Source organism: Pithys albifrons, chromosome 4, assembly GCF_047495875.1.
Source record: "Pithys albifrons albifrons isolate INPA30051 chromosome 4, PitAlb_v1, whole genome shotgun sequence".
NCBI lineage: Eukaryota > Metazoa > Chordata > Aves > Passeriformes > Thamnophilidae > Pithys > Pithys albifrons.
The window spans coordinates 19971918-19990783 of record NC_092461.1 but is presented as its reverse complement, the minus strand read 5'-3'; the positions used below and the strand labels follow the sequence as shown (position 1 = coordinate 19990783).

General features: G+C 41.9%; 1 protein-coding gene across 6 annotated transcripts in view; it reads left to right on the top strand.

Moving 5' to 3' along the window:
- The first annotated feature begins 4321 nt into the window (after positions 1–4321).
- Positions 4322–18866, top strand: part of FHOD3 (formin homology 2 domain containing 3) — a 390828-nt gene continuing 376283 nt past the window's right edge. For all 6 annotated transcript variants that reach the window (XM_071553603.1, XM_071553605.1, XM_071553602.1 and 3 more), the window contains exon 1: positions 4322–4803. In XM_071553603.1, the coding sequence (XP_071409704.1) occupies positions 4639–4803 (165 nt within the window). In that variant the 5' untranslated portion in view covers positions 4322–4638. The remainder of the gene's footprint in view (positions 4804–18866) is intronic.

The following is an 18866-nucleotide window of genomic DNA, read 5'->3' as shown; positions in this document are numbered from 1 at the left end:
ATTACTTCATCTTAAGTGTTAGTCAGCAACCACCAAAGAATAATTTTCAGTACAACTAAACAGAATTGGAATGTGTGATTTTGCAATACAAGCTTGATAAAGATACTGACAGTCTTTGGGATCATTACAAGTCCTGAGTTTCCCAAAGAAGTTTTGTTAAAGGGAGCATTTTGTGGATGTTTTCTGTGATCCGTGTCACAATTTATAACACCCAGTTTAGGTTACATTGCAACCAGTAAAAAACCACTTCTGTAGAAAAACACACCGTATTAGAATTGCATCCTTGATCTGTCAGCTCCTCAGTTTCCCTATCATCAGGGAGGGAATAAACAGACAACATTTAATGGTAGCTGAGCACTTTGAAATCCTTGGATGAAGGATGCCAAAATCTATAGTATTATTTTTGGTCTTGTGACAGACTGGATTTCACTTACACACCATTATTTTGAGAAGTGTGTTAGGTTATTTGTCTGTCCATGTTAACAATGATAATAAATCACTCTCCACACTTATTAGGAGAATGAAGCATTATTTACAGATTATAGTGTGGATAATGCAGAAATACTGTTCCCATCACTACAGTAAAGGATCTGTCAGCACTTTCATTACCATACTTTAATTCCAGTGGTTTGCAAGTCCATTTTGATTACCATTACCAAAAAGACTGCTATTTTTCAGCTTTATTAATGTTAAGTGAATAAATCATGGAAGTTAAAATCGCTTTTGTTCTCCCATAACTAAAATTGGCTTGAAGTTCAGAAACTGAAATTTGGAAAGCAATTCAATTTATCTGACAGAGAGAGATAAAGTCAAAGGACTGGCCACTTCATATACTTACCCTGTAATCTCACAATCGTGTGTCTAGATCTGTATTGACATGAGGATATATAAGAAAAAATAATACCCCTGTGGAGCTATGCCAATTGTTCTGATACCTAGTATCATTTTTTAAAACTGCTTAAATGCACATTTACATTGCAGCTGGGTGGTCCTTGGGTTAAAGAACATGTTTTCAATAACTTTTCCTCAAATATATATTTTTTATTTTTAATAAAAAAGTGGAGATTAAAGACAAAAACCCTATGTTATTTTAACATTGAGGTTTCAACAATAATGAAATTCAAATTTAAGCTTGACATACCATCTTAATTATTCAACAATGTATTTCAAGAAATGCCAATAATGGGAGGAGTTAAGATGAATAAATCAGCCTTAAATGAAAACTCCTAAGTTATATTTCATTTCTGAGAAATGTGTGCATGTGAACGATTTTTCCCTTCTAGTTTCATAAAAGAAACTTGGGATCTTGAAACTGGACTTTACTAGATAACGTGCAAGCTGTTTTCATGCAAAACGCATGTGACAGGGATTTGGGGACCCCAAGGCCAGCAAGTAACACAGCCCATCTCAGATGCCTCCTCCAGGAATGGGACTCGCTAGTCCGCTGAAGGCAGAATGAACACAGCCTGGGTTGTGCTGAGGATTCCTTGGAGCTCCTGAATGCTGTTTTCATTCAGCATGACTGAGGATAATGCCTTTGCTCTCTAACAAGGCCTTACCTTCCATGATGAGAAATGGGGTGAGGCAACCACATGTGCTGTTCTTGTCGTGTGTCTGTCCTTCCTGATGCAATGCCCATGGTGCCTCATGGTGTGTGCTTCTGGCAGGCATTTGACACTCTGCTAAGGTCCTTTAAAAGCCATGTCATGCTCATTTGAAAGGCTGTAGTGGGACAGCGAGAAGGAAAGTTGCCTGTTTGCCTTGGTTTGGCGGCTGCACTAAATAAATAAAACCTTTTGAGAGGAGAGAGGAGATAGAAGAGAAATAAGAAGGGAGAGAGGATAGGGGAGAGGGCACTCTCCTTCACTCTGCAAAGCAGACAGGGTGTGAGGGAAGGATTTTTCAAAGGACAAGGTACAGCTTTACAGCAGAAGCATAAACTGGAGACTGGAGGAGGAGGGAGCAAACTATACACAGCCCTGGCTCAGGCTGATGGAAAGAGACTGCAGAATCAGAAGGCCTCTGAAGAGCAAGTAAAAAGGTGAAAACCCATTAAAATGTGGAATTTAGGTGCATATCTCTCCCTCTAAACTCACACTCACTAATTGTATAATGCTATTCTGTTTCATCCAGCAAATCTGTTTTCTCTTTCTACTTGTATTAATTGAATTCAAATTACAGTAATATCCAGATTCTGAAATTCATAGATTTATAGTGGTTTGGGGAGGTCTACAATTAAGTAAAAGTATAGGAAAGTGTATATATATGTGTATATATAATATATATATATGGGAAGTATAGAAAAAAGATGCACCTCAAAGCTCTGGCTAACTCAGGATCTTTTCATGTTTGTATCGCTCTATTTTCCTTCTGTCCTGGTCATAAAATGTAAAATGTATCTCCTTTAGCCACCTAGTATTTGGAAATCCAGCTGAAGACCATAACAGACGAGGTCTAGTTCTTTCTTAAGGGTTTTAGAGCCTGTGGCTAGATGTCGAGCCTTAGAGCTATCTGATCTCTGTTGGCTCCAAGGATTGCACTGATCCTTTGTTTTCATTTTCCAGTATTGGAGGAAAGATAAACAGATGCTGTCACATAGATGCTATATGAAATCTTGGCTTCTCTAATTTATTTATAACTGCCCTCCAAGTATTAATGCCTCTGCAATGAGGCAAGTGCCTTATATTAATTTAGCAAAAGTCAGGATTAATTCAATGAATAGCAAGAATAACAATCTTATGCCACTTCATATTAATCATTGATTAGCAGAAATTGCTACCTCATATTAATCATTGACTAGCAGTAAATGTAAATTTTTTTTTTACAGAAATGGAATTTGAATGGTAATTTTGTAAATCATGATTTACAAACCCAAAATACCCCGTTTGATCTTAACTTCACATGGTGTCAATAACACACAACATAAATAAGCAGACAGATATGCAGCAATACTGTTTGCTCTAGAAACTAAGTTGTTGGTACTAAAGGAGATGCAAAAATGTATTTCTTTGTAAAATAGGGATTTTAAATTGATTAGATGGAAAAATCAAAATCAGGACTTCACCACAGATAACTTCTCTTTTCTGAAAATGTGCATAACTTCTGGCAAAACTGAACCATGACAAGTTATTCCCAAGAAAAACAGAAGCAGAAGGACAGACCATGTGTGGACAGAAATCCCCTTTTGTCTCAGTGCTGACAAATACTCCCAAAGCAGTAATCATTTTGGGAGGAAACTGTTGCTTCATGCAAACACTATGATCTAGAGCTCATGCTTTCTTGCCTAAGACACATTTCTGTGATAAATCCCACAGTTCTCACAGCCTTCTCAACGAAGGATAGGTTGTTATGAACCATGACTGTAAAGCACAGTGCATTCTCTTGGGTAGATGGTCAGCCTGTGCAAATGCAGCCATTACCCCCGGACAGCCAGATCCTTTGTTCTCTGTATTTCACCTCTAACTTATCTCATGGCCCTTCTCCTGCAGTCCGTGCCCCCAGGGATGAACTCCAGGGTGTGTGCATCATCTATCCCCACCAACAACGCTGGAGTCTGGGTAACATGGCATGGATGTACCTTGAAGAGTGCAGTGCTCTGCTCTGTGCCTATTCAGGCACTTAGCACTTCATCCCCATCTTCCCTGAGAGGAGGAAGGAAGGAGAAGGCCTAAAGCAAGAGGAGAGCCGATGTGCAAAGCCAGGCAGCACTTGGCATGTCTCCTGTCCAGGGTGCCCAGGACCTGCTCCCTGGGAAGCTAAATGAATCCTAAGTATGCAGAACCCTAATGACAGAGAGGGTTTTGTACAAATACAGATAAACGCACCCCAAAATCATGTATTGAATACCCTGGTTTCAGGTCACATAATCACAAAGTATTCTGAGTTGGAAGGGACCCACAAGGATCATGGAGTCCAACTCTCCAGCCCATACAGAGACTGAACTCAGAACCTTGGTGTTATTAGTACCAGTCTCCAATCAACTAAGCTAATCTCAGTCTCTAAAACTTTATTGGGGGGAGTGACATTTGGGATGTTCATGCCAGGAAGACTGGACTCAGCACACTGAACTCTTGCCGGGAGTCGCGGGTGGGTCGCTGGCGCTCCTTTGCTGCCCCGGGAGACCCTGGCGTCCCGTTCGCCTCCCTCCCTCCCTCTGTTCCCGCGGGTGGGGGGCTATCCCGGCGGGACTCTTCTCCCTCCCGGCGCGGGGAGGGGGTCTCTGTGCCGGGGTTGGGCCGGCGATGGCCGCGTGGGGGCGCTGGTGGCGCTCGGCGCTGCCGGCGCTGCCCGTGTTGGCCGCGGCATTCCCGCTGCCCGCTCGGCGCGCAGCGGCCGGGAATGGGGGAGCTCTGCCCGCGCCCCGCGGCTCCGGCGCCGCCTCCCGCTTTCTCGGCCTGAAGCGCTCCCGCACTCGTGGATCTCGGCGAGGAAGGGGCCATGGGCCGCCTCCCCGAGGCGCGGCGGCTGTGAGCCGCGGGAAGGGAAGGGAAGGCTGCCGGCCGGCCGCCAGCCCGCGCCGCCAAGGCAGGGGCAGTGCCGCTCGCAGGCGGGGCGGGCGCGCAGGCAGCACCTCGGTGCCGGTGCCTCGGGGGTGCCGCTGCCCGCCCGCGCCCGGCCGCGGCGGTGCATGGATGCGCCATGGCCACGCTGGTGTGCAGGGTGCAGCTGCTGGATGACACCGATCCCTTCAACAGCACCAACTTCCCCGAGCCCACCCGGCCGCCGCTCTACACCTTTCGAGAGGACATCCCGCTCGCCACCCAGCTGGCCGGGGTGCACCGCCTACTCCGCGCCCCGCAGAAGGTACCGGGGTAGGGGAGCGGGGTGTGTGTGTCGGGGGCACCGCGCGAAGCGCAGCGGCCTCTCCGCAGGAGCTCCGCATCGGGAACAGAGGCCGACGGGGGCCCCGGCCCTGCGGGGCGGCAGCTCCAGCTCCGACGGGGAGGATGCCGTGTGCCCCCGCTGGTCCCTCTGTGTCCCGCCGGTGCCTCTGTGTCCCGCCGGTCCCCTGTGCCCCGCCGGTCCCTGTGTGTCCCTCCGGTCCCTGTGTGTCCCTCCGGTCCCTGTGTGTCCCTCCGGTCCCTGTGTGCCCCGCTGGTCCCCTGTTCCCCGCCGGTCCCCGTGTGTCCCGCCGGTCCCGTGTGCCCCTCCGATCCCCTTGTGCCCCCGCCGGTCCCGTGTGCCCCCGCCAGTCCCGTGTGCCCCCGCCGGTCCCGTGTGCCCTCGCCGGTCCCGTGTGCCCCTCTGGTTCCGTGTCTCCCCTCTGCTCCCCTGTGTCTCCGCTGGTCCCCCTGTGCCCCCTCTGTCTCCCATGTGTCCCCGCCGGCGCTATCCCTCGCCCCGACAGTATCCGTGTTTCCTGCAGTGCTGGGGAGAGGCCCGGGGGGACGGCGGAGGGGCTCCCTCCGCTGCTCTCCTGTGCTCCCAAACACCCTCAAGGGCAGCTACCACCTCTGCGTTCCTCAGGAGAAGAAAAACCTCATCACCCCTAGCTGGGTATCAAGTCCAACGTCCCTGCCCTTCGCTAGCGATGCCCGAGTGTCTGGGGATACGGAGGGATAAGGTGGTTCGCAGGGGCGCGCCGGTAGGACCCGGACTTTGCCGTGGTGAGGTTTAATGAGCTGGGCAGATCCAGCCAGGGCTTTGGTAAAAATAGCAGCGTGTCTGCTGCCCTTGAAACAATCGGTGCTATTAGTCCCTCTTGCGAAGAACTGCAGCATGGCCCTTGTCAAATCTTACCTATCTCTTTCTTGCATGCCTCTTCTAATACATATGCTGGCATCTGTAGCTGTGCCCTTGAAGTCAGGCACCCGGGCATGATCTTTGGATTTTTAGTTTTCAAAGCAGTGCCATTGACTGACATAATAATAATGTTCTTTCATTATTATCTTGTATCAGCACATCACTTATGCAGAGTGTACCAAAGAAAAAAGGAAAAATGCCCACTTCTTTTTCTTTCTGTCAAGTAAAAGTTGTAAAACTTGTAGTCACTCTGTGATGAAGTGGGAGGAAAATACTCTCTTAACATCACTTGTTGCATTCTGCTCATGGGAGCATGGGGGAAGATGACAAAGGGCTGTGTGTCCTCTTGGATTTAAGGATATCCAAAACCCCATAAAAGTATTTCAGAGAAAAGCTCTTGGAGCAGACAGAAGTTTTGCATTTGTAGAACGGTTTCTCACATAATAGTTGCCAAGGATACAGCATCCAGCGAACAGAGCTCTGCCTAATGCACAAAAACTTTGGAAGCTCTTGGTGCGCTGGGTCAATTCTGTTTTCATGTGCTCAGTCGTCCCCAATTCAGAGAGTGGTCTCATTGTTTTCAAGGGAGGCTGTTTTTTTGAGTTAGAGCTAATTAAAAGAAGGGCAGGATGGATTCTGACACCTAATGAAGTAAATAAAGAGATAGTTAAAAATCTGGATTTATAGTTAATTCAACCTCATTTTCAAACATATTTCACCGTGTTGTGTTTTTTGTCGACTTTGCTTTGAGTACTGTCCTGGCATTTTTTATAACCTTATACTAACACCAGTACCAACCCCCCACCTCAATTATGTCTTAGGAGCCATCCAAAACCCTTGACCGCTTTTATATGCTTAGCTCCTGCCCAGTGTTTCCTTCCACATGCTGCATTTCTCAAGTTTAATTAATGTTTGGAAACAAGACTTCAATACTTTGGGTGACAGATGTGCTAAGTCCTTAGAGGTGCTGTAAAACCCAGCTCCTGAATGATAGCTACTCTGCTAGAGGCAAGTCCTGGCCCAGTTACTTTTAATCTGAGGTTCTGGCTCTTGCAAATATTTTGTTTCTGCTGTTGTAAGGATGTGGACAGGCTCATTCAAATCTGCTTACATTGCTACAGTTACCTTTGTGACTGCAGAGCCATTCCTGTCTCTAGAGTAGCTTAATTATGTCTCTTGGCTTCTACGAAGTAAAAAAAAAAAAAAAAGTGTTGATTAGACTTCTTTACCGTTTTTCGTTATATTGAGAGAATAATTCTTTGTGTACTCTTGCAGTTAGGGCAGCATTTCTGTGTTTGGCTTTACATCTTTGTATCTGTGATTCTGCTTTGTGTTGCTTTCTAAGAACAGGCTTTCCATTTTCTTTTTGGGAGGTGGGAATATTGTTTCTGCAGCTTTTCCTCGAGTCTGTATTCACCTGGTCAATAGAAGATAACCACATTAGTTGCTGAAGAAGAATTTTGCTCCATTTTACCCAGAAATCGGGGCAAACTGTGATCTCAGAAAAATGCAGCTGTCAAAGCAGAGCATGAGTTGAAATTCAGGTGTCAGTTCACATTGACAGTTTTGAGGTTTGATTGATTAACTACTTTGAAAATTAGTGAGCTAATAGTTTGATGGTCCATTTAGTATCTTCATGGTGACTAGCACAAAATATCTTGAAACAGGCTTAGGAGTTTATGGCTCTAATGGTGTCCCTCCCCATGGCAGCAGAGTTGGAATTTTAAGGTCTCTTCTAATCCAAGCCATTCTATGATGATAATGAAATGCATAGTAACACCAGTGTCAAAATAATTTCTAAAATCTTATAAACTGTTGGCCTTCTTGTCAGCGAGTTTGAATGATCAGTGCTAGGTTTTTTTCATGTTTTTAAGTTGTTATCTGTTGACTTGGATGAATATTCACTTATTCTTTGAACAGAGATGCCAGCTTGTTGCCTTCAAGTCACTGAGGGGTTTGTACATCTTGTAGATGATGTACTGCTGTGGGATGTACTTGAGAGGATGAAGTCAGTAACGGGAATCCAGCTCACTTCAGTCAGTGTCAGATTTCGCCATTGCTGTCTTGAAATTAGTAGTGATGATGGTATTTCTGTAGTTAGTAAAACAACTTGTATATTGCAAATACTTGTAAGTTAAACATTACAAACAGTTACTAAGAAAACCATTTAAAAAGATGAAAAATGCTTTGGCATTCTGACCTGTTCGTAACCAGCAGATGTTATAGTTTCACTCCAAAGGGCAGGATTTCTTCAGTCCAGTTCTTTGGAAGTATAACTCTCAATTTCACATGTTGGTTTTACTACTTCTCTTCAAACTTAAAATTTTGCTAAAGTCTGGATGCAAATCTAGATCTACACAGTGTCTTCTGAGCAGCAATATTTTTAGATCCTTCTAGAGGAGTGCAGCGAAGAAACTGAGTTCCACGAATAGTGTCTGAGATGGACTTTACCACCCTCAGTAAAGTGGAGCACCTAAGCTGGTTGATAGAGAAAACATAAGAAAAGTGTCTTCAATCTTTCTTTTGCTTGGAACCAAGTGCCTAATTGTAACCCCTACTTCACTCTTCTTTCCGTGCTTCTCTCTGTGCGCATGCCTTTCCTTACATCTGTATCTCTTGACACTGCAGCTTGCTGTTCCTGGGTTGTTCTCAGTTCTACCTGGCATGCACACTGAGGCCCAGGGGGCAGGGATGCTTGTTTTGGGTATCCCCCATGGTTTTGTATGCTTTAGTCCCACGTGGTGACACACCATCTTAGTTGACAATGCAATGAAGTACCGCGGATTCTGTTACGAGATTTTTAGCCACATCTACAAATTCTTGCTGAGTAGCTAAGCTATGTTGCAGAGCTTTTCTGGGCTACTTATATTGATTTGGCTGCCTAAGGTGCCATTTTGAATTTGGCTTATATCGTTTCTGAGGATTTTAGGTCACTCCTACTGTCTGTTGTATGAAGAAGAACTGGATCTAGTCTGGACTCTGAATTCAGATGTCCCTTTTGCCCATTTCTGTGAACTTTGGGAAAATTCAGGACTGCATTTAAATTTGTAGCTCAGACCCAGTGCGAGTAGTGCACTTTGAATCTAATTCAGTACATCGGGTTTGTTGGTTTTGAATTGCTTTGAGTTACTTGATACTTACGACTTGCTGACATAGGGTCGTTCAGGAGTGTGGCTATATATACGTGGCTGATGTCAAGTGGTGTGCTTTTTTTAGAGATCTTCTTCATTATAACTTATTCACATAATTACAGCATGCTGGTTATGTTGCCATAGTCTGTTTTCACATCCCACAGTACTGTTCAGTGTTGGGGCAGGTCTATAAAAAATACATTTTTACAATAATAAAGGAAACCACGCTGTCTAATTTATCAAGCAAATATAATTGAAATATTTTGTGTAACAAGGGAAAACAAAAAAAAATCTCTCAGTGCACATGGTGTACTTGGTGGTGATAGTGAAAGGGGAGATATAGTGCTATAAGGATAATTGCTTTGACCTCCTATTCCCTCTGAGAAAACTGGAGGCAACTTCTGTGTTTAAATCCTGTCCAAGAATTTGTAATTAGGAAGTGTCATTCACAAAACAGTGGTATAAGCAGATAAATCCAATGAGCACTAGAGGGATTCAGGAGTTTCATTCATAAAGAAACCATCCAGATTTCCATCTTCAGCTGCTGTGATTTAGCCCTAGATGAAAGTCAGGGCTGACTCTGGGGCATGGTGTGATGTAAACTGATAGCAGGGGCTGTTCCACTGGTTGTATCCTGGCAGGGAACTCAGCTCTGGCATTGAATTCTGTGCCAGGCTGTATCCTGGCATCAACCTCAGGTTATCTGAGAGCAGAAAACCTACCAACTGACTCCTCTTCCCTGGGTTTCCTTGAAGCACAGTGGCATTAAGAAATGCCTTGGTGCATAGAGGCTGGGCAGAAACAGAATCAAAAAGGATGGCTTGGGTCCTGGTCCTGATGGAGGTAGTGTTAATTAGAGCAGCTGTTCTTTGAAGAAATCATTTTTGGGTTAATTGCTATGATCTTCATGGGAACTGAAGACTAGAAAATGGAAACATTTGTCATTGTCCCAGTGAAAATGAACCCATAGGGAGGGGAAACTCTGTGATATTTTCTGCAGGTGTCGTTGCTGAGGACTGGGGAATATTTTAGTTGAGGGCTAACAAGGCACATAGGTCTTTCATATTCTTCCTGAGGCAGGTGGACATCAGCCTTTTTTCATCCTTTGAGAGAAGAGGGGATTTACATGAGTTATTTCCAACAGGTTTCCAAAGTATTCTGACTCTAGTCAAGTATTTCTGGAGCTGACAGATTCCTGTGCTTCAAGAGATTAACCCCGTAGTTTTCACGTGTGCTTGAATTTTATAGCGAAGTATTTATGAGGGCAGAGGGGGTAGGATACTGCTCTGTGTTCTGACTTTCAAGCATGAGCTGCATCAGAGTCCTGTGTGAAATACACTTTTCTGGGGGAGTATAAACAACCCCCCAAAAGCACAGCTGTGGAAAGCTCCTCAGTCTCCAGCAGCTTCTGCGATATGGGCCTTCAAAGGAGCAGAGATAGGCATAGAACAGATACAAAGTAATAGTCAAATGCTGGGCTTTATCTCCAGCAGTTTAATGGAAGGTATTTTTGAAGTTCTTTCAAGGTTCTTCTGACAAGTTATGATTTGGACAAGTTGTAGTTCGGTTCAGTTGTTTGATCTAGGCTTAAAAGCTGTCTTGTAAACGCAGGGGCACAGATCTATCCCAGAGAATCATTTCCTTACTTTGACACTTCTCTCAGAAGTCACTCAATTTGGCTGCTCAAAGCTCAAGAGTCTTTATAGAGCTCAGTCTCAAGAATAGTGGGAGCAAATGTGCTGTAAGTTCTCATGATTCCGCTAAATTTTGAAATCACAGATTGCTCAGATGCAACCTCTGGAAACTTGGATCACCCTGTGTTTCCTGTAGGCTTGTAATCAAACAAAGGAGATGAATAGGAAGAAGTTTGACCTTGATGTTATCATACCACAAGTCTTGTGCTTGCAGTTACAAATTTTGCTGGTTTTTATCAAAACCAATTTTTAGAGACCTAATTTCTTCCAAGTTCTTCTTGTATGAAGATTATTAATGTTTTCACTTAGCAATAGACTATTTCAGTCCGTATCTGTGTTGGTGGAGGAATGGTCAGAAATGTGGCTTGTTGCAGTCTCTTCTTCCTGTATTGTTCTAAATAATAACAAAAGTTCTAAAAACTTTCAAGAAGAGTTTTCTCTTTCCACTGCTTGCACAGCTGTCCTACCTCGCCAGTAATTAGGGTCTAAATGAGAGTCCCTTTTCTTTCTGTCTGATTTCACGCCTTAGGTTCTGAGGATAAGCATTGCAACCCTTGTGCATGTATGCAAGGCAGCTGGGCTGTAAGTCACCCATTCATCATATTTTCACTTATGACATCCTAACTTGGTTTTACAGTCCACTTCTCTGACTGCAATGAGGCCATGACAGGTTGGTACCTCTTTCAAAAGGTGTTTTGTGTTTTTCAGTGACCCCAAGTGGTCTGGGCTGGGGCTGTACAGCTCCTTTGGTAAATGTTTGGTAAATGGCTGTGTCCATGTGCTAAGATACTACTTCATTACTGGCTCAGAGAAAGGCGTGCCAGCTACTTACACCTCTGTCATCACTTTCACCACCACTTGGATTGCATTGTATTAATATTAACTTTTTATTGTATTACAGTTATTAATAAGACAGCAAGGAATGTTGTTACATATTTTTAACAGAGGAGCAAGTTGGGACAATAGTTGTAGTGAGCTCCCTAGTAGGCCCAGCTACCTAGAAACATCTGCAACCATCTGGACTATGAAACTATTGGAGTAAAGGTAAGTGAGACTTGAAAGTTCACTTTTCATGTGTCATCAGCTTAACACATATATATGAAAAAAAATGCATCGCAGTTTCCAATTCCAGACACTTGAAAAGAAGTAATTCTGTCATTTCTAGAATTTTAAGAATGCTTAAAAAAAAAAAAAGTTTAGGCCTTTTCCTTTATTTTCAGTACGACTACTTGACTTTAGTAGTCATACTTCTCAACTGACTGTCTATCCATATTGTGAAGAGAATATATGTTTGAATTACAAAGTCCTGGAAATTTTCTAATTTTCATTCTGCATGCCTAGTTATTATTGTTAAAGAAGGGCAATGCATTATTATTCATCTTTTGATCATATTGATCGTCATTTAATATGGTAGTGCTCAGTAGACTGAACAGCAAAGAATGGGGTGACAGGAAAGCAGCTTCATCTCCTTTTAGTTGTAGTTCTAGAGTGGTTTTAAAGGCAAAGTATATATACTTGGAAAAACAAAACTTGGACAGTGTTGTCTTGCGTTTACTAACAGTTAAACTCTTGGTATCAGAAAAAGCTGATCTTGATAAGAGAAAGCTGTATAAATAAACAAGTAAGGTACATGTGATTACATGCAGTAGTGGAGGGGGCTGTATGGTCTGAAGATTTGTGTTCATCAGCCACAAAAGTAGTAAGCTGTACCTTGTGCAAATAAACCAGTTCTATTGCTTTAACTCTATTGATACAGATAAAGCAATACACTTTTCCTCTGTACGCAGCATGCATGATTATATTGGAATAAAATGCATTTAAAAATAGCTTTGGTTTCCCTATTTAGGAAAGAAAGTTTGCCTTCACCTTAGTTTCTGTGTTGTCTCCTCTTTTAGAAACTGCAAACTATGCCAGTTAAAAAGATAATTGTAAATATTTAATGTAGAATCAGAATCACAGACTATTCTGAGTTGAAAGGGACCCACAAGGATCATCGAGTCCAACTCAAGTCAATGGCCCACACAGGGGATTGAACCCATGACCTTGGCATTATTACAACCAAGTTAAATAACTTCGATATTGATTAAAAAATAAAAGTGTCAAACATTTCAGTTCTGTTCAAAGCTAGTTGCTTCGGATTAACTATTGAGGCCTTCAAGCTTTGTAGGTGAAATTGAGAAAAAAAGTATTTTTTTAAAAATTGTAAATATACTGTTGTAGCCACATGTGGAAGCTTCAGAGGTAAAACAGCTGCTTCAGCTGCTGGTGAGATGCCTGGGGATTTTGCATCTAGCCTTTTCTGGTGGCTGTGTTATTGTTAAGAAGATGAAGTTCCTGGACACTCTGGTGGGGTTTCTCAGCATGTTTGACGTGAACCACCTGGTATAGTTTAGGGGCTGGCAAAGGAGACAATGGTAGCTCTCATAGCTGTGCTACCTAGGTTCATTATCTAAGGTAAATCTTGTTGAAAAAGCACATTGTGTCTGTTTTCTTACTTCATTATTGCAAGACTATTTTACAGCAAGGCTTGCAGGGAAGGAGCATAATAATGGGGTGTGCAATCAGGAAACCAACAGGAATCTCAACTGTGCTAGTAAAATGCCAAATGGGGACTTGTGCCTGGTTTTTGTCAGTGTGGAATAAAAGTTCTGAATTTTCTCCAAAGCACTAGTGATGACCCTGTTCTAGCTCTGGCATAGACATAAATAGACTTCTAGTACTTGGAAATGCTTGGCATTTTATGGGAAGTGAAGAAATCAGAAAAGCTACATATCTACCCTCTGTTTATTACCATACTGCAGCAGCTGGCCCTGGAGCATGACCTTTGACTCCACACACAAAGGGTTGTTTTTTTCCCCTTCAGCTCCAGCATTGTGAAGGAGATGGCTTGCGAAAATCTGGAGTCCTTTGCCCTCTTTATAGGAGGTCTTGGTGTCTCTGTCGGGAAAGATCCTTTCAGGTTTGCCAGTCAGAGAATTAAGGATACCTGTTTCAGATTCCTGAAACTGTGAGTTTTGTCTGTGCTGCCCTGTCTCACAGGCAGGAAGGACATCTGTGTCTGACTATTGCTATGAAAAGGAAGTGAACTTGTTGGATTGTCTTTGGTTTGTTGTGGGTTTATTTGTTTGGATTTTTTTTGAAGTTGATCACTTTCAAAAGCTGTGAGGACTAGGAAGTCTGATAGTGGTTAGTGCCAAGGAGCTGCAGGTTCCTGTGTGTCTGGTTATAAAATTGTGCTGGTCTTAAGGCTGGTGCTTTCTGAATTTCAAAAGTTCCCCTCATGAGGCACACTTCATCAAACTCTTTCTTTTAGGCATCTTTATAGAAAACTATAATGTGATTCAAAAATGGGTATTTTTAAAAAAATCTAGGTTCCTGAGGAAGAAAAGGTACTGCTAGGGTAAATTACAGTATTTGTGCTTTTTGGTCTCTACATCATGTTTTCTTTCCATGTTTTTGTCATTCTTTATTTCAAGTACTCTACCATGCTACTAATGGATTTGAGCTTCAGCTATAAATGAGGCAGCCTGTAACTCTCCAGTGACTGTGAGTAAGGTAGGCAGGTTTCATTCACAAGTGGAAAAGCAGGGTATAAGTAAAAAGTGGTATTTTATTTCATACAGACATAACTGATTTAACCTGTATCATCATTCCAAATGATTAATGTATTGCAGTGACCACTACTGGTCACAGTTGAAGGGCTCTTACATTACTGTGAATTTTTTGGTTTGGTTTGCTTATAATACATGAGATGTTTTTGTCTTGTGGTTGTACAAGGCAGAGAGAAATGCAGTTCGTGTGGGTTTAATATCCACTGTTTTGTTTGCCTGTGAGTCGAGCATTCCATACCTGTCTTACGCAGCCTTCATTTTATAATGTAGTATTTGTCATTCTTTTTGCTTGGTTTTGTCTCCTTCATATATTTTTGCACTGAAAAAAAGCATGAATTACTGCAAGCAATGCATTTAGATTTGTTATACTTGCCTTGTAGATTGTAACATGTTCTTGTTTAGATGCTGAGTTCAATTGTTCCCTTTTTTAGCTTAATTAAAAAGTTACTTTGTCTGCAGTATTGTTTCAGCTACAGTATGGTGAGTTTACTGGGTGTTATTCTGCTTTATGTATGCAATAGTGGTTAAGAAGCTTCTTCTAGACTGAATATTGGCTTGGAAAGGAAAATGAACCATTTCTGACAAATCTGAAAGTTGTGGGGAAAGTAGTAGAAGAAAATCCTGATCTTTATTAGTTAAAGAAGTATGGTTTCTGAGACTTAAGCTGTGTCTCTCAGTTCAGATGCTGATGAATTATGTTTTTAGGTTTCCTGTCTTCTTGATGGATTTTTTTTTGCTTGGTTTTGAAATGCAGATAAAAAAAGCAACCAGTTGTGAATGTGTTTCTGTTAAGCTCATATCTTTGAGTTTCTGAACTTACTATTCAAATTCTCAGAATTTGTTTTTTATGATGTCTTTATTTCAACTTGCTGAAGAGAACTGATCAGCACTCAAAAAAGTGCCCTTTGGAGAAATGACCACCTGTATTAAATCTGAAATCTGAAAGCTGGTGATAATGGAGAGAATTATCTCAAGATACAGAAATTGTCTCTTTGCTAATTAGACATTCCTTAATTTCTCAGTGTGTTGAGCTTGAAAATCTTCAGAATATGCATGTGTTCTTTGTAGTCTTCTCTCTCTCTTGTCAAGGGGTTGGGAGGAAGCATCTCTTGATGTTCATCTGAACAAAGATGAGAATACTGTTTGTTTTCAGAAGCTGTATCAGAAAAGATTAATGGTCCTGGGAAACTGGTAATGAACCACAGCCTTATGTTTCCTCACATCATTGATTAGTATTCTGTCCTAGTTTTAGTGTATGACAGTCATTACTGTTTGATGGATCATTTAGCTATATCCTAAAGGATGTGATTGCATTGTGCTGTCAACTTTGTTTTTTGTTTTAAAAGCCTCAAAGCATTAGGTCCTATAGGTCCTAAGTCTGATGCTGCGTTACACATAATTTTTTTTTTTTCATTTTTTAAAAAAACTTTGTATAGTTGCAGGGGAAAAGCCTGAAAATGTGACTCCTGAAGATGGAAAACCCATCAAGGATGTAATATTTCAAATTAAAAGTCAGCATTTGAATGTATAGAAATGTATTGACTTGAAGATTTAAAATATTTTTTCAGCAAAATATTTTTCATGAAAAACAGGTATTTAAAAACATCCTTGCAAATGCTGTAACTGCTATCTCATCACAGAAGTTCAGGAGAATGCAGGATGAGGACAGAGTTGTCTCCTTGTTGGCAGTATTCTTAGGGCAGGATTGAAGTGGGCTCTTTAGAGTTGACTAAGGCATCTGAACAGCTGCCAATGAAGGTGAAAGGATATTGATTTTCAAGGCTGCTAAAATGTTATTTGTCTTTCATAAGCACTAAAGGTATTGAAGTAAAACTGTCACTTGTTTTAACCCTTTTCTTTGTGGACTGATGGGAGATGCAAGCGTGTGCTTTGCCAGTAAAGACATCCTCTACCGCAGAGCGGCTGCCCAGCTTGCACTGCTCCTCACAGCATTCACTCCAGCTTACCAACATGTTCTCTCAACATGTTTCAACATGTAATTGCATTGGTCTATAAACAGCAGCGTGTCTGTCTTGGACTTTAATCCTAGCCATTGTAAGAGTGCTGATTGAATTGCAGGCTAAAAATAGGCTGTACTCAGACACACTGTGCTATCAGTTGCACTCTGCTTTGGCAGTCTGTTGGTAACATGACAATTAAAAGTTGACAAAGGCAATAGGCAGAATGCTGCCCAGTGATTTCTAGGATTTCATGCTTGAAGAAGATATTTTCTTAACTTGGTGCATTTGGCTCACATGGTTACAGCTCAAATAAGTGACCTACCCTACTGTTCTTCAATAGTTCTGGTAGGCTGTTGAAAGAATGCCCTTGCCTTGAAACCATTCTTTAGATTGATGTTTCTTCTGTGGGAAAGCCACTAGAAATAGACCATAGCATTTGGAAATTGTTACAGCTAGGTGAGATTTGAGTGACAAAAAGGAGATTAGGAATATTTTTCAGTGCAGTGTAAGTTGAGCTATATTTACTTCTTTTATGTTATTATGGTTTGTCACTGATAATCCACCAAATATTTCAGAAAGATATATGCACCTGGTGAGGGGAGAATAACTTGCTGTCTTGTCAATAGTCATCAGTTAGTGATATTTTAAGAAGTTTCAAGGGAGATTGATTAAAATTATGCTCTCATGTGCTTCTTCCACCAAATTAGATTTCTTGAAATAAAACCAGTAATTTAAATGTCTGAGATATTAAGGCACAAATTCATAAAATATGGTTTGAATAAATATTCAAAAGAAAAGTAACAATCTTTTTCCTCAGTGAATTCTGAAGGAACTGGCATGGGATGCAGGCTGATAGGTACTGAGTCTCTGTGTTTAGTTGTTAAAATCAGGGAAGGGAAAATAAGCTACAAATAATTACTGTAGAAAGATTACTTTCTTGGATGATCGTGCATATATGTAGATGCAATCAAAGTAATGTTAATCCTACCTTTGTTTTCTTATGTTAGTTATTTGTTCATTTCTTCAAAATAAGTCAAGACTGAAGTGTGTCCTGTAGGTGAGTCATAGGAGGCTAATGCTGAAGCCCTGCCCTTGTGTTACTTTTTAACAGGCTGTTTGGCAGTTTAAAATAGAAGTGATTTTATGCTGTATTTTCATGTGGCTACTAATAAGTTATATGGTTTGAGGTATTTCTGAAGGCAGAATTCTGAGAGCACCAAAGACTGATGAAATTGGGTAATTGTACAATAGAAGAAAAAAGAGGGAAGGTCTGTAAGTCTCTCTGGGCCCAGAAACAAGAATACAATCAGCAGGTTGCTAGTCAAACTTAGTATCTCTTGTAGACTGCAAACCAAACCTCTTGTTTATTTTTTGATATCTGTTAAATATTGATGGGATTTGTTATGAGAAGTTGTAATTGGCTGCTTGGGGAAGTATGAATGATTTGATGTGTATGTTTTTACTGTAGCCTGTAAAAGTATAGTTGTGTAAACTTGAGCCTGTCCTACAAAGGAATTTGACTCTCATTTTTGCAGTGGAACCTGCGTTGGCTTGATTGCAAAGCTCTCACCACTGGGCAGTGACCTGAGTGGTGCTCATATTAGTGTCCGCCTTTATGAGCTGCTAATGGAAACGGAAAACCTTATTTACCTAATCAGATACTATTGAAGCTAATTACTGTGTTTAGTTTGTTTTTCTTGTGGAGAAGTGAGGTGAGTGCAAATCCCTAACCACATAATGTTTATACAAACCCATCGAAGTGTTTGGGCAATTACAAAGGCCTGTGTAGCAGAGCAGGCTATATGGTTTGTGCTATGTCTCATTGTTCCTACCTTCCCCTTGCTGTTTTTCAGTATTGCAGCCTGCGCTGGGCACATGCTCAGTTTAAAACTAATGGTGGTTTGTGGGTCCCTGTGAATCAGCCTCCTCAAGGAAACAGGTTTTTGCTGTTGATGATAACAACTCTGTAACTCTTGATGGGTGAAATCATGGTGGTGGGTTTTTTGTGCCTGGGACACCTGTCTTAAATAACCAGAGCCTCCTCCTTTCTTGTGCTGCAGGTAACACTGGAAGAAAATTATCCTGAGGAAAGTCTGTACTTTTTAAAGAAAAGTGCTTGTTTAAAACTCAAACAGTAGCAATGTAATTTCTTGATTCCCAGAAGCAATTTCTGGAGGGCTGTCTATGACAAGGGTGTGTCCATAACCTGCAGTGCTAACAAAAAGGATAAGCTATTATTGAAATGACATTTAAACTGTGCAGTACAACCTGGTACTGAAAGCCTTGTGTACTCATGTCCATGTTTCTGAGTTATGGCTGGGAAACAACTACTGTTAGCTGCAGAGGTGCTTGCACTGGGTTGCATAAAGCTGACTTGGTAATTTTTTGAGGTCACTCAGTGAAGAGCTTGAAGCAGAGCAGAGTTAGAGCTTGGAAGCCCCATGTATGTTTAAGGGCAGAACTGGTAGAGAGCTGCTATACTAGTGCAAAAAGAAAAGCTAAACAAAAGCCTTGTGATACAGACAAAGCCTACCTCACCCTTGTAGGCATGTGTATTTTTGTGGCAGAATGAAGAATGCAAAACAAATATTCTTTCCTGTATCAACTCTTGGAAACTAGTCATTCAGTCTTCCCAGGAACATGAGTGGTTTTGGAGCATGGACCGTTGGCTCTATGGGTGCAGCAGCAGGTGGGTGGGTGAAGGAGAGCAGCGCCTGGGATTCCAGG